At 41.7% G+C, this 16,273-nt stretch overlaps 1 protein-coding gene across 2 annotated transcripts in view; it reads left to right on the top strand.

Annotated features, from left to right (window-relative positions):
- The window catches only part of btbd8 (BTB domain containing 8), a 34,431-nt gene that overhangs the window by 3,579 nt on the left and 14,579 nt on the right, over nucleotides 1-16,273 (top strand). The window contains exons 3-13 of one of the 2 annotated variants that reach the window (XM_042483734.1): nucleotides 773-897; nucleotides 1,244-1,358; nucleotides 4,225-4,314; nucleotides 6,332-6,412; nucleotides 6,495-6,591; nucleotides 7,376-7,464; nucleotides 10,076-10,178; nucleotides 10,667-10,849; nucleotides 11,444-11,614; nucleotides 14,604-14,733; nucleotides 15,952-16,013. In XM_042483734.1, the coding sequence (XP_042339668.1) occupies nucleotides 773-897; nucleotides 1,244-1,358; nucleotides 4,225-4,314; nucleotides 6,332-6,412; nucleotides 6,495-6,591; nucleotides 7,376-7,464; nucleotides 10,076-10,178; nucleotides 10,667-10,849; nucleotides 11,444-11,614; nucleotides 14,604-14,733; nucleotides 15,952-16,013 (1,246 nt within the window). The other variant, XM_042483735.1, reaches the window with a different exon arrangement.

The following is a 16,273-nucleotide window of genomic DNA, read 5'->3' as shown; positions in this document are numbered from 1 at the left end:
TGAAGCGTCGGGTAAGGTTTTTCTAAAACTCCCTCACTGCTGGTGGGAGACTTCAGTGAGATGTCGGACTGTTTCTCAAACAAAACAATCCACTTTTGCCCTGGAAATTTCAACATATTAATTATGACGCAATTAATCATTTAATTGTGAAAAAAAATCTAGAGATTAGTCGATAAAGATGATAATCTTTAGGTGCAGCCCTAATGAGGTGCTGGGTGATCCAAGACTACAAGACAAAGCCAGATTTGTGTGTTAGCAAGGTATTTTTTGGAAAAAAAAACTTAATCTGGAAAAAAATTAAAGCAGATTTCATAGACTGAAAATGGAGCAAACTTTCAGCAGGATTTTGTTCCTTCTGCTGTAGCAGCTCAGAACAGTCGTTGACACTGTTGTGAGCCGGGATCAATGAGCCGATACGTGAAAATGTTGTGTTTCAGTGTGTTTCAGTGTGTTTCTGTATTTTTCTGTGTGTTTCTGTGTGTTTCTGTGTGTTTCTGTATGTTTCTGCGTGTTTCTGTGTGTTTCTGTGTGTTTCTGTGTACTGGCTGTGGAAACAAATATCCCTCTGGGACAATAAATCTAATCTGAGTGACATTATAAGGTTTCCAGCCTCTTCAGAAAATGCTTCACTGAAGAAAAACAGAAAATCCTGCACAGTTCAGCTTACGGCCGACTTTCTGTGTCTCTGAAGTCTCTGTGCATAAAATGAGATATAATTCAAATATGTGTGACCGGCCCAGTTTTAATTAACCTTTAGTTTCCCCCCCGCCAGGCGAGTGTACACAGCAGACCAGAGCATGCGCTCGGCTGAAATGAGTCCAGACGTGGACGGCTCAGTGCCAGAAAGTTCTCCGTCTGTTCCCGACTCGGCAGATCTTCAGAGTTCCACTGACTCAGGTGAAAACACGAACACGCTCCTCCACGGCGGGTTTATTCCAGGTTACGTTGCCGCTCAGCTGCCCCCCCCCCCCCCCCCCCCCAGTTTCCTCACATCTTGTTATCTCAGCCATGATCCACTTAAGAGCTAATCTCATTGGGATCCCTGTTGTCTTACTGGCTATGCTACGGATACTTTTATTTTAATTTTTCTTTAAATATTTGCAGTATTTTTAGTCAAGTGTATTAAAAAAAGCTGCCTCTGCTTTCACACATACAAATCACCGTTTAATGTGTCTCGTAGCCTCTCTCTTCGTCGCCCTCTCCCTCCTGCTCTTCCTCATTATCCCTCTCTACTTCACTCCAGATGCTGTTCTTGAGCCAGCTTCGGGCCTCGGAGCCGACCTGCTGGATCTGTACCAGCGGGGAGAGCAGTGCGACATCACCATCCAAGTAGCGGAGCAGGTCTTCTCCTGCCACAGGTAGAGCCAAAAAGTAACGCCGTATTTTTTTTTGTTTTATAGAAGCAGCAGCCTCTGGGGCAGAAAAATGAATCCAAGTGCCAAAACCTGAAGCTCCTCCAAAAAAAAGTTGATCTCCGTAGACCCCCATGTTAAAATTTCCAACTTTACACCAGAAGTAAGCAGTTTTACATCCTGATACAATTAAATGAATTTGGACCGGGGTGGTGGTTCCCATTTTTAATAAAGGGGACCATAGGGTGTAGTCCAGTTATCAGGGTATCACACTGCTCAGCCTCCCCGGGAAAGTTTGCTCCAGGTTCTGGAAAGGAGGCTCCGACTGATTGTCGAACTTCAGATGCAGGAGGTACATGTGTTTTGCAGACTTGGAGAAGCATTTGCGGGGTAGTGCAGGAATACGGGGTACCAGGGTCGCTGCTGAAAGCCATCTAGTCCCTGTATGACCAAAGTTAGAGCTGTGTCTGCATACTCAGCGTTACATCAGACATGCTCCTCGTTGGAGTTGGCCTCCTCCAGGGTCGTCCCTCATCACTGATTCTGTTTGTGATATTCACGGATCTCAAGGCGCAGCCGGCGGGAGGAAGGGGTCCGGTTTGGGGACCTCAGAATTGCGTCTCTGCTGTTTGCCGATGATGTGGTTCTGTTGGCTCCATCACACAGTGACCTCCAGCGTGCATTGGGGCTGTTTGCAGCCGGGTGTCAGAGATCGACATGGATGGACTGGACCGGCTGCTTGGTGCAGCACCTGCAGTGATGCTGGAGTTGTGTCTGACTTTGGTGTTGAAGCTGAGCCAGAAGGCAAAGCTTTCGATTTACCAGTCCATCGATATTCCAACCCTCACCCACATTCATGAGCTTTGGGTGCTGACAGAAAGAATGAGATCTAATAATAATAAACTTTATTTGTATAGCATCTTTCATACAAGAAATGCAGCCTGACGTGCTTTACAATAAAAAAGTTACATGCACTGAGTGCTTCACATCAAAAGACATAAAGACAAAATATAACCTGCATGTAAAAAAAATAAAATCAGAATAGAATACAAAGAATGCATCATAACATGGATAAAAAACACTTGATAAAAATAGTAAAAATAAGATAAAATAAGGATAAACATTGAATACACAGAATACATAACATAAGATGAAAAATAAAATAAAAACCACATACATTTTATTAAAAATAAAGCTAAAAATTGAGTGTATAAAATGCATAAAATTAAGAAAAATACTACATCTTAAAGATGTGCAGCAGTGTCTAAAGCAGAGTGCAAAGCAGCAAGTTAGAGCTATTTAAAGGCTAAGGTGAAGAGATACATTGTTTAGTTTTCTTTTAGAAATAGGTGGCGAGGTGGCTTCTCTGACAGATCTCTGAGAAACATGTCTGCTGCCCTGTCCACACCAGCACATTGCTGAGCTTTTGTGGCGTGCTTCTTCCTGCTTCTCTAAACCGGTGGTGTGCCGACTGTTTCTAAAATCCGGACTATCCTGTCAGAGAACCGTCACTGGTTGCATTCATGGTGAGAGCGCGTTCGCTTCAGAACATCACAGCCACATTAACCCGACGTGAAACACCACAGAGGTCACTGTGGAGCGGCGGTGGGTGGTCATTCACTGATGCAGAGGTAGTAGTAGCAGCTGGTAACCATGGAGACAGGTTTCTCCCGGCTCGAGCTCAGGGGAGCGGCCAGGCAGCGAGAGCGTGTCAGAGAGAGGAAGCAGGGCTATTTTTTCGGATGCTCTGCAGCAGTGATCTTTGCTCCGTGTTAGCTGCTGCAGCTCACACCCAAAGGCTGAACCAGAGTTTCTCAGGCCAAATGCCCCTAAATTATACTTTCTATGAATATATTTAAGCCTTTTTTACAAGTCAGACATGGCCAAAATGCCAGCAGCCATCTACATAGATAACATTGCAACATATACAACATTTATGTGGCACAATAACAAAGAACACAGAGGCATGAAGTAATAAGTTTGTCTATTTCAAGCAGTCAAAATCTTCATGAAACATGTTTTAAATGTGGGCTTTAAACGTCTGATGTGAAGCTCGAGCTCACATATTTTTGTGAATGGTATCTGCTCACACACAGAGCAGAACAGGCTGCCTTTTTTAGCAGTTTAGGGGCAACATTTTTTACAGTGCACAAGGCTTGTTAGAGGGATCAATTCATTGTTGGCTTTGGTCTTTTTATGTGTCATCAGCCTTTTCCATTATTATTGGAGCTAATTAAGAACTCTAAACACTTCAGAGGTGGTTTATTTCCATATCTGTGTCGAAACAATCTTCAGAGGATGGGGAGAATAAAAACACTGTCTCCAAGGACTACTTTTTACTTTTTTTGTCCTCCTGCTTGTCACTTCAAACACACTTAGAGGTTCACCAGATGACTTCTCCATGCAAGAGGAATGATTGTTCTATGTTGGAAAAATGTAGGACCACGTTGGAGCGTTGAAAAATGAGCTGATTACACGTTTTGGGCTGTAGAGGTTGACATATATTGCTGAAGGTCAATGAAGAGGGGTTTTTTTGTTTGGGACTCATTTTTATTCCAATTTATGCATTTATTCATTTAATTATTTTTTTATTTCCGTTTACTCATTTCTGATCTTATTAATTTATGTATTTCAGTTGATTTGTGATCTGTTATTATTATTGTCATTGTTCATTTTATTTTCTTTGTCTGTGGGAGTATGTGATGTGTTGGGGGATGTATATTTGTATATTGATTTGCATTTTTTATGTGCAATTGAAAAATCATCAAAAATATTGTTTAAAAAAAAGAAAGAAAAGAGGCTCACCAGATAACATGAAATATTAAAACTGTGTGACTCTGACATGCAGCTGCTCCCTCTATGTGCTTTCTAGGGCGATCCTGTGTGCGCGGTCTCAGTACTTTCGAGCCATGCTGAGTGGGAGTTGGATGGAGAGCTCCAGACAGTGCATCACTCTGCAAGGGTAAGACTGGTGCATCATCATCATCATCATCATCATCATCATCATCATCATCCTCCTCTCTTGCAGCAGGATCAATAACACACCTCCTCTCCTGCTCCAACAAATCTAACATTTCATTCCTGAACAGTGCAGCTGAATTACTGCGTCTGCTGCATTTATTATTCAGGCCTCTGTACAGTATGCAGTTTCACTCGCAACTCCACACACACCCAAACACACACACACACACACACACACACACACACACACACACACAGACACACACACACACACACACACAACACACACACACACACACACACACACACACACACACACACACACACACACACACAGCCGTTGGAATTTCAAATGGCTCGCTCGGATTTCTACCAAGCAAGGTTGCATGAATGTCTCCTCGTTTGCTGTCTGCGGAGGAGCCCTCGCCGCCCCCGGTCCCTCACCACCACCCGCAGCCTCCTTCCAGAGCGGGTAAAAGCAAATGAAGCCCATTTTTTCCTCCAGGGAGAGATGTGACACTCGCTTCAGTATTACAGATCTGAGGGTAACGGGGGAAGACACGGCTGTCAGAACGGAGAGCCGCTGCGTTGACGTGCGGGGGGGTAAACCTGTGAAAGGGCCCTAAGGCTGCGGTCACGTGAAGGCTGCATCATATATGGATTTTACAGTATTCTCTGTTGTGTTTGCAGTATAGACAGAAAAAAATACACTGATATGTCTGGATTCACAGAGATAATATGCTGCGTTTTTATCTTTATTGGCGCATTGTGAGAACATAAACTACACAAAAATGGAGACACAAAAACTTAAAAGCACAGTCACACACAGACACAGACATACACACACATCCAGGAGGAGTGTGACCAAAAACTAAACAATGTTCATCGTAACTAGCGGTTGACAGAAAATCAGCCTTGCCAATTATCAGAGCTGATATTTGGCATTTTGTATCAGCGTTTTATTTTAATGATCGCCGATAAAATTAATTAATTATAAAGTGTTCATACAATACATTAAACCAACTCCAGGGAAGGCAGTCTGCAATACATGCAAATAAAATGTCAGCATGGGAGAAACTTTGCTTTGTAAAACCTCAGGGAGCTCTTTTTAAATTATTCATTTTTTATTTGAATTTCCACTGAACTTTATAAAAAGTTGCAGTGAACTTCAGTGAAGTTTCAGTTTTGATTAAACATTTGCTAAAACATTTAAACAAAGTTTTGTGTTGGAGTTTGTTATATTCTAAATTCCAACAGAAATATTTTCATTTTTACTGTAAATGCAAATCATTTCCACGTATCAGATATCGGTCTCATTAAGTGCTAATAATCGGTTTCTGTATTGGCCTGAATATCGGTCGACCCATAATTGTAACCGTGTGTCTAAAAAGGACAAGCTCATAACAGGACATATCCTCAACTTTAATTGGTGTAAAGGTGTAGATAAATACAGACATACGGGGTCGAAAGGAAAAAAAAAGTCCTGATCCATATATACATAAAGATGCAGTGGCTCTACTCAACTTGACTCGCTCTTTTTTTTGTTTTGAAGTGATAGTTGAAGTGGGATGTATCAGTTACTTTCATATAGTCAGTGTATTACATACAGTAGCTGGCGGTTGGCGTGCTCTTGGTTTGCAGAAACAGACGGAGCGTGCACGAGGTACAGAGGTGAAGAGGAGGTCAGATAATCGCCAGGTGTTATCAGGGGTTACTGTTTATTTAGTTGGTTCCTTAATATTTATTTTTTCCTGCAAATTTCTGTAAATTATAATGTAAAATGATAGATATTTGATTTGGGGTGTGTTGGTGTTTACCTGAGAGTCCTGTATAATTCGAGAGGGTGCTGTCTGCAGTGGAAACAAAGAGAAAAGCACCAAATGTACCAAAAGTGAGTTTAGTCGAGTAAAGCTGAATCACACAGCAGAAAAAAGGCATTCGACTGTGATTTGGAACAATTCTGAATGTTAACTTGAGAAATGTGGCTTTTAAACAGATTCTTCTGTTAACCTTTCCAGTTTAGGGCCCGACGAGATGGAGATCCTGCTCCAGTTCATGTATGGGGCCATTGTGGATCTGCCACCTGGAGCCAGTGCAAGGTACTGTATGTGGACAGACTGTCCAAAAATCAGATACAAACTGAAATCAAACTGAGTCGTGTTTGGTGTGTTATTTCTGCAGTCAGGTGGTGTTGGCAGCAGACATGCTGGGTTTGGAGGGGCTGAAAGACGTGGTGGAGATGGTTCTGACCCGAGACTACTGCCGCTTCTTCCCCAAGGTCAGTTAGGAAAACTGGTGAATACGTTAACCCTTCGAAACCTGGAGACACTTTTGGTTGGTGCAAATTTTTTAAAATATCAAAAACAAGGGAAAAAAAGCAATAATGATCCACAAATTGCAAGAAAAATTTAGTAGATGTTGCAAAAGTTAGATTTGAAAATATATTTTTTTCTTTTTCTATTTTTAAGTTTGCAAAAAAATGTCTAGGGAAAAAGGAAACAATGTAGAGAAGACAATATCAGTAATTATCAGAGTTACATATTTACAGTTACAGAATTCTATAAGATTCTATAAGCTCTATAAGATTTTTAAGCATTTTTCCCATGTCTTGTTTGCCTCATTTTTTGTTTTTTAACTTTCTTCTTCTTTTTCATTTAAAAAAATATAACATTGAGGTATTTTTTCTACTTTTTTTTTTTTTTTTACAAATTTCATGCTAATTTCTGGGGTATTTCTTCTTTCATTGGTCATTACCATTTTCCCATGTTTTTAAAAGAAATCAAAACAATTTGCTCAGGTTTCAGAGGGTTAAAGTGTGGTTCTGTCCTCATCTTTTAATTTAGAGTGCCTGCTTTTGCTCTGAATGTAAACAAATCCCAGTTTTATTCCTTCGGCTTTACACTTGTTGATTTTGTACGGTGCCTGCATGCTCAGGGTCAATAAAAATGTTGTTTCACTTCTCTGAACACCTTTTGTGTTTGTGCCAGTTGGAGCCTCAGAGCATCACAAATCACTTTGTGAGTATAAATGCCCCTTTTTCTTTTTTCCTGGTGTGTTTGCAGCCGATGGACGGAGTTCAGAGGACAGTTCTCGAGTGCCTGTCCCTCACACACGCCTTAGGCCTTCAAAACCTCCACGTGCTTTGTAAGAGGTGAGTTTCTGTACTCAACATTACTTGAGCGAGTTGCTTTTACGTAAATATGTTACAGCTTGGTACTGCTTGCTACATTGTGTACATAAACATTGGAAAAAATCGTTACAATTAACTAGTGTTGCACTCAGGCCTCAAAACAGGCCTGTTTAAAAATCAAAATTCACAATTATTTTATTTTTTTCATGTTTTATTTTTTTCCTATAACATTTCCATACAGCTTGTCAGTTTGCAAAACACCACAAATAAATTTCACAATCAAAATATACATCAAAAGACACAAATAACCAACACATCTGCAAAAAAACGCTAAACCAGAAGTAGCCGACTTAGCTGGTGAAAGTCTCTGGTGCGTTTGCTCGCTGGGCCCAATGATGTGAAGATCCAGGTTATTTTACACTTCTTTGGCTTTAGACACCACTGAGCAACTTTCAAAGGAATAAAAGGGCCCAACCTCCAACACTGAATCCAGTTTTCCTTATACATCTATGGCTGTAGCTGGTGACAAAGAGTGGGCTGTACCCAGCATGCCACAGTTATAAAAGAGCCCCTCTCGAAACACGACACAGCGTGTACATGTGCTAATTGTAACTAAAGTGGTAAATATGTCCCATAGATCCTAAGAGCTCGCGCTCACTTCCTTTGTTCCTCAGCAAAACACCCTCCAAGTGTGAAGCTGATCAGATGAACGTTTGTGGAGAACACCACAGAACAGACAGACAGAAACGTCTTTCATTTTTGTAACATGGTCCTAAAATTAGAAATACCGTCAAACTTGACCTTAAAAGCTGCTTGTGTAATTTTTTTGGGGGAAAAAAAGTGCCACATATTCCAACCTGTCACTGTTCTCGCCACTGCAAGTTACATCAGCATGTTGTTGCTAGGTAACCAACATGTGGGCTGATACTTGTGTGTTATTAACTAGCCTAGGGTTGGGGTTAGTTGTGTAATGCAGTTGCTTTAATGTGGTTCAGTGCACCACTTTGGTGAGAAAAAGATGTTTTTGATCTTTTAAATGAATTTTTCTTTAGGCTCTTCTGGAAGAATTTACATCTACTGGAGAAAAAAGCTGCATTTAAAAGAAGTGACTCATCGTTCAGGGTTAAGGCATTTTTAAAGATAACCTTTGAGTAGAATACTTAACAGACAGCCGTATATTGCATTTCACTGAGAGGCTTGTCTTTGCACTTGGCTCAGATTTAACCATAAATGTTGTCATGTCGTCATATTTCAGTGTGCTGCACAGCTTTTATCTCACAGTATTTCACTTTTGCGTCGTCCTGTCGCTGATTCTTCTGCACGCTCACTACTGTAAGCTCTCACACACTGCAGTGAGCGGGCGAGAAGTGTGTGAATGTAGGTCAGGGGGATAGGATGTGTTGAGTGAGACTGTGAACTGGTTCTGATATGAAGTGGTGTGTGCGTGCGTGTGCGTGTGCCATGTTGTCTCTGCTGAGTCTGATGAGTCACGCGAGTATGACGGTGACTCGAGCGGCGCTGCTCAGTGCAGCAGTGCGTTACTGACCTTCTCATCCTCGCGCACACTGTTCACCCCTCGAGCAAAGCTCTGCAGAGCGCTCGAGCCTCAGAGAGCCTCAGGGTAACACTGCAGAGACACAGAGAGGCCTCCGCGAGTTTGTTTGAGTGATTGGAGGAAAAATGGTCAAATTGTCCAGAAACTGAACTGTCCTATTAATTAGAGGTGTAATTCACTAGTTTTACCACGATACAATATTATATGATAAACTTAACTTTAACCCCCATATTAACACCGTGACTAATAAATTAAGAACAATAATTGGCTTTTTATATAGAAACAAGAATTATGTCCCTTTTTTACTCAGAAAAAGAACAAATACAAAGTCAACCCTAAAAAGAACAATTTCAGTTTAAGTGTACATTATGTTGAGTGTATTTCCACCACTTCACCTTTCTGTCAGACAGGCTGCTCTGACGAGGCAGCCGTGAACAGCTTTATTAACTAAAGCCGCCAGACTCCACTGACAAAAACAAAAATTTTAGCTCGCTAAACACAGGAGCCGCTGGTAATGCTGCCTCCATCACTTAGTTAGTTTGTGTTTTTGTGAGACTTCAAAATCCAAACCTGCACTTTTAAACACCAAAGTCACACAATAACACAAACAAGCTGATAGAGGCTCCTGTGTTCAGCGCTGTTGGTCATTGTTTTTCTCACACAAAAAAAAAGATATATATACATGTATATACATGTAAGTGTGTGTGTGTGTGTGTGTGTGTGTGTGTAGAAAATATATGTATATATAACTCTATAACATAATTTTAAATACGTAATCATGATAATTAGAAATATTGTTTTTTCATGCCTTTTATTTTTTTCCCTTAGACATTTTTCCCTAGCTTTTTAAAAAAAAAACAAAACATTTTTTCTACTAATTTCCTGCAATTTGCGGGACATTTCTTGTCATTTTGTTCATTGTCTTTTTACCTCATATTTTGGAGAGACATTTAAATACTTGTGAAAGGTGTCTGAAAACAGCAGGAGAAAAGTGATAACGCTCCAGGTTTCAAAAGGTTGATATGACTCTAAAGCTACTTATCTGCAGATACTCTACAGTGTGATATGTATTTTCAGGTGGGTCGCCGATCATTTTGTGAAGACCTGGTGTGAGAGAAACTTCTCCCTCTTGTCCCCTGAGCTGCACGCCGCCTGTCTGACGGCTGTTACTGAAACCATGGTGAGTTCCTCCCTCCCACAGTCATCAGCCGCTCTTTATTCGTGTAATTACACAAATATCATCAACTCATTCTCCAGTGTTTTTCCACAGGAAGGAAATTCAAATATAATCTAATGACAGACGACCTTTATTAAATTCTCAGTTATTAAAGAAGGACTAATTTAGGGATGTGATGTGGACGCAGACAGATGGGGAGTGATCCAGCCTTGTAATTGATAATTGAATCGTGACTCTGTGTTTCATCACTATCAAAGAGGTGGAGTGCATTATGTGAGTACAGAAAGACTAATGTACTGTTGTTCACTCTTGGCAAGTACTGAGATTCAGAGTCGGCCAAGAAGCATTACACAATGCTGGGACTCCCTCGGCTGATCAATAGGTCCTGGGCAGGATAACAGACTGCTTTTATAAAGAGCTGTGTTCATTCCTCTTTATTTTGTGTTTTCACCTAGAGAGAGTTTCTTTAGCTGATAGATGTTTCCATTCAGACTGTGCAGAACGCCGTAACTACGCTCTGTGGCTCTGAGCAGCTGATTGGCAGTCTCCCAGAAGTCAAGTGGGCCCAACAGGTTAGGAGTCTCGCCACGGAGCTGCAGGAGCAGAGCCTGCACGTCATCGTCCAGCACCTCCCGAAAGTGGTCCGCACTCAGGCCTTCAGGGACCTTCGCAGGGTAAGGCAGCAGTGTAGTCAAGCTAATGCACGACCTTGGCACAGATTCAGCTTGTGGTTCTCTGATGGGCCAATTCACAAGAGGATTGCTCAGCTTTTGTCACTGCTACACCTGCACAAATGAGGTTAAAAGAGACCATGTAATTCTTTAGCCTTTAGGGACTATTTGGCATATTTTACCCACTTTTCATTTTTGCAAGATTGTTAATTGTTTTATTTATTGTTTGAACTTGGATTTTCCAGCATAGTTCCTATAATAAGTCTAAAATGCACTCCTTAAACCAAATTGTTATATTCATACTGTTAACTGCACAAAATGCTCCACTGAAACCCATTCAAACTGGTTTTTGATCCCACAGCCATCAAAACATAAAGACATGCATTGTATGTAATTTTTAACATATTTGGCATATAGAGAAAATACATGCTATTTTGTTTTGAGGTGTAAAGTCATTAGTGCAACATTTTTTTGAGAATTGGACCTTAAAACAGGACTAATAGTGGTTGCAAGTGATTCACAATTTATGGTGCTTTCAGTGGCCTCGGTCTATTCTGTGTGAATTTGCCCCTCGGTGTCTGTTTCATGCCCGTACAGAGGGAAGAGTTCACCCGTGAGCCCGCGTTATTGAAGAAGCTGTGTTCAGCCATCAGAGAAGGTGTGACTGTGGACAACTGCTGCAATCTTTACGCTGCTGTTTACGATCTGTGTGGAGATGACGCAGAAGAGGACTGGCTCCTGGAGAAGGGAGGGCAAAAACAAGAGGAGGTAAATAAAGCAGATTCTGTCTGCCGAACACTCTGTCTTTTCAAAAACAGACATCATACTGAGAGCGTCAGGCTGTGCTCACACCTGATCTGTGTCTTTAGTCCGGTTGAACAAGGCCAGTTAGAACAACGCAAATCAAACCTTAATGTCGACCAAATAACAACACTCAAACTGCCTGAAAAATGTTGAATTTTGATCTGCTTGTTAAAGGGCAAAAATTTAAAATGTTTTCCTTTTTTTGTCTGGACCAAGTAAACCTACCTACAGGTGTGAACACAGCTTAACCTTTCTGTAAGAAATATTTGCTCTCTGTCTCTTTAAAATCTGTCCTAACAAACATTATGTGCTTCCATGGCCTTGGCTTCACTTTGTTCTGGAAGTCATTTCGCTGGTCATGATCTTTTGATTTTATCCTGAATTCTGCCGTAAATTTAAAAGTCTGTTTAAAAATGAGAGCTCTTAATTAATCATCAGTAATCGTTCTGATGATCTATGATAATAATTGTGGTATCTACTTGAAGATGGTTTACAGCTGGGGTATTCGACTAATTATTATTATTTACTGCATTTTCCAGCATTATATAAAAATTAAAAGGTCCATCTTAAACAAACTTCAGGTAAATTAAAGCACATTGTGCTGATAATAGGCCAACCTCTCCTGACTGCAGGACTCTGACTTCAACTTCTGTCAAACTTCTGTGCTATTAATCATTTTACTCAGGAATTAAAAACTTTTGAGTAGGCCTACTTCTCCTATAGCTGCCAACAGCCTGCCAACATTCACAGTTAGAGAAAGGCTGAAAATAAGCTCATGTGCTTGTGGCCCCAGGCCCCCAAAACATTACATCTGCCCCTGGTAATAATAATGAGAGCTCAGCGTGAGCTGCTGGATAAGACACGGAGCGATGCGTCCTGGTGTTTCTAAATAATTCATCCAAAGTCTGATTAAACCTCAAACTAACACAAAGTAGTCTGTAGAAGTCTAAAGAAGTCCACTTTCCACCTCTGCAAATTTGGCTGTTTCAGACACTTTGGTGCTCTGGGGAGAAGCTGCGCTCTGTTTGTCTGTCTCACTGTGCTGCTCTCGGACCATCAGCTGTTTGATCCGCGATAATGAAATGCTGTGGCTGTCAAACACAGAGTCAAAGTCTTTCACTTTTTTACATGATTGTTCAACACTTCTGCCCTGGCTGTGTTTTGGCTGAGATTTTCCTCAGTGTCATGAGAGCGGACATGTCTGTGCTGGAATGGGCTGTTGGACTTGTCCGAACTGGAGCGTTCTGTCACACAGAGCCGCGTGCTGGAGCGGGCTGTTGGACATGTCCGTGTGCTGGAGCGGGCTGTCGGACATGTCCGCGTGCTGGAGCGGGCTGTCGGACATGTCCGCGTGCTGGAGCGGGCTGTTGGACATGTCCGTGTGCTGGAGCGGGCTGTCGGACATGTCCGCGTGCTGGAGCGGGCTGTTGGACATGTCTGTGTGCTGGAGCAGGCTGTCAGACATGTTTGTACTGGAGCGGGCTGTTGGACTTTTTCGAACTGGAGTGGGCTGTTGGACATGTCTGCACGCTGGAGCAGGCTGTCAGAAATGTCTGCACTGGAGCCGGCTGTTGCACATATTCCACATTGGAGTGGGCTTTCGCACTTTTCCACGCTGGAGCGGGCTGTCAGACATGTCCGCACTTTAGCGGGCTGTCTGCACGCTCCAGCACGCAGACAGCCAAGGGGTTGAGAATGGTCGTGGAATGTGAAGTCAATCGAATTAATCAAATGAATCGAATTCGGATTAATTCATTTTTGAGCATGTTTAGACCTCCAAAAATGCCATTCGCTTCGTAAAAAAAAAAAAAAAAAATTGAATTGAATTCCTTCCGTTCATAGAGGGTCCTCGCACCGCTCGGTGCTCAGGCCCTAACAAGGACAAACTCAGAAAAACTACTCAATAGCACTTGAAAAGTTCAAAAACCCCTCATGTTATCTTTGAAAACACACAACACACGACCTTTTAGCCAGACAGTAACAGGAAGTCATCTCAAGATACATCATAATTTGACATGTAACGATTATTCAGAACCAGAAATGTTGACCTTAGATCATAGCAGATTTGTCTGTTTAAACACAGAATTCATCAAGCTTCCATCTCAATTCTTCCCTTTGGTTGTCTTAAAACAGACGTACAAGGTAGTCAGATATTTATTTAAAAAATGCCAAATAAAATAGGAGAACAAAATAAATGATAAGCAAAAGCAAAACAACACCAGAATGCCCACTGGACATGTTCACTAAACAAACACAAGTATTTCATGTCCCAAAAGGAGTAGGAGGAAATGAATACTTGTCAACGCCCCCCCCCCCCTTTTTCTATTTTTTTAAAAAAAAATAGTTGATGCATCAACATGATTTGATTTGGCTTTTTAAGTATAAAATTTAAAAGTGTAAGTTTTCATGTTTGTTGAAGAGAATTTGCATCTGTCAGATTACAGACTAACAGTATGCATTGTGTGAGCAGGCGGCCCGTGAGACGACTTCCAGGGGAAAGTGACCTGGCTGCACGAGTTAAAGCGCATAACCCCTGTAAATACCGTACAGTATGGCAGAATGGATTAGGCCGAGGGAGACTGTGACGTGTGCCAGTGGCCGTCACTAATCTGGCTGAGTTATCTGCTGCTGAGGGGCGTGTGTGGTCAGTGCAGCAGAGGAGGTAGAGATGGCTCCTCCCTACCTTCCAGCCCTGTTTTTATAATCAGCCGTGGAAACAGGAGTATGGGCAGCAGCCGCTGACATCACCGATTTCGCTCAAGGGAGCTCAAGAGGATCCTGCAACGGAGACGGAGGGGGGAGGGAGGGACAGAGGAAGGCAGGGAGGGAGGAGGGAGGGGTATTTGTTGCCATGGTGAAAGGTTCTTCAAGCAGCTGCTGATTCGCTTGTGCTGTAGCGCACCCCTTTCCATTCTTCTCTCCTCTCTGCCTCTCTCTCCTCTGTTTCCGCCAGCCGTTCAGGCAAGAGATTTGTACGCTGCGCGCTCGGCTGTGGACCTTCCTGCTTCAGACCTTTTACGCCGTCCGCCACACGCAGGGATGGGAGACCCTGTCCTCCAAACACAGGGAGAGGATACTGGCAGGTAAAGAAGGAAATCCTTCCTTTCTTTTTAGCTACTCACACACAGGATATTCATGCTGCAGTGTGTGTGGATGTTTTTTTCCTCCCTAACCCGCCTAGAGCTGAAGCTCTGCATCATTAGAGATGAACCCAAGACCTTGGAGCATATGCTGCTGCCTGATTTCTTCCTACTCACCTACCTGGCCTGGCTATAACTAACCTATATATTGTTCTTATATGTTTTTGCTTCATGTGAGCCACATTTTTAACGTGCAGAAGAGTGCACGCCAACACGGTAAATGCCCCAGACGCACCATGCTTGTTTTAAAGGGTGGGATTGAAAGGCTGTGTTCCTGTCTTCAGGGGTGCACACATGATTAAAAGCCCCCACAACTGCAAAGAATATGCTCACTGTTTCCTCACTGTTGAGCCCGTAATGTGTTGAAATGCACGGCATGAATAATGCATGTGGCTGGTATCAGTGTGTGCCCATTACTGCTACATCTCTTGCAATCTTAAAATCAGATTCTGGGGCTCACATGCAAACATAACAAATTCACTTTAGTGATTGGAGCAGAGCTGCAACGATTTATTGATTTATTGATAGAAAATTAATTTGGAACTATTTTGCTTATTGAATGATCATTTTTGTCATTTGCTTGTCAACATTTGCCTTTTAAAAGTGAAAATGTGATGCTTTTCTTTGTCAAACATTAGTTTTTTTTTGACTGATAAAACATGATTTTGAGATCTTACCTTTCAGCTGTGGGATATTACTCAAGGCATGTTTCACTATTTTCTGACATTTTATTGACATCTAATGAACTGATGGTGAAAAATAACGGCAGATGAATCGATAAGGAAAATAATCTTTAGTCGGAGCCCTAGAATGGATTAAATTTCACCTAATTCGCTTTTGAATAAACAAAATAATTCAAAAGGTTTTGAAAAGAATCAGAAATTCTTGTTTTAAGTATAGAAATGGTCGTGCTTTGTTTGTGATAGTCTTCGTCAGATCGATGCATTGATTTATTGTTTGTCTCCTAATGGTCAAAGGGTAAACAACAGAGGGTGTGGGAGTGAGAATTTGTGAATGAAAAGATCGGCTCCTCTAGTTCACATAAAGAGGGACCTTGGCAGTGTCTTTTCATCTGTGCTATTCTTGGATCTGAATAGTCTGTTTTGCAGGCAAAACACTAACTCCCTAATTGATAATCTTCCTTTTCTCCTGTTTTGACAGATGCTATTGATAAAGGAGACAATCGGAGACTCGGTAAAAAGCCTGTATTCACTAGCTCACAGGTAACATCATCATAATTAAACATGCATTAACATCTGTTTAGTTTTATTTTTGTTTGAGAAACAAAAAACATTGAGACATTTGTGAATCAAAACTTTGCCATCAGCTGCTGATGTGAACTTATGAGGCTATTTTTAGCTCATAGAAATCCATGTAAATTTGTGTAATCCCTGACAGCGATTACAATCCATCAGAAGCCGTATGTCATAAATGCCCCACCCTCGCAGTCTAAAATGAGCAGCACGGCCTCTCTTAAACAGAT

The sequence above is a fragment of the Plectropomus leopardus genome, chromosome 3, assembly GCF_008729295.1.
Source record: "Plectropomus leopardus isolate mb chromosome 3, YSFRI_Pleo_2.0, whole genome shotgun sequence".
Taxonomy (NCBI): domain Eukaryota; kingdom Metazoa; phylum Chordata; class Actinopteri; order Perciformes; family Serranidae; genus Plectropomus; species Plectropomus leopardus.
This window is presented reverse-complemented; position numbering and strand designations above follow the sequence as displayed.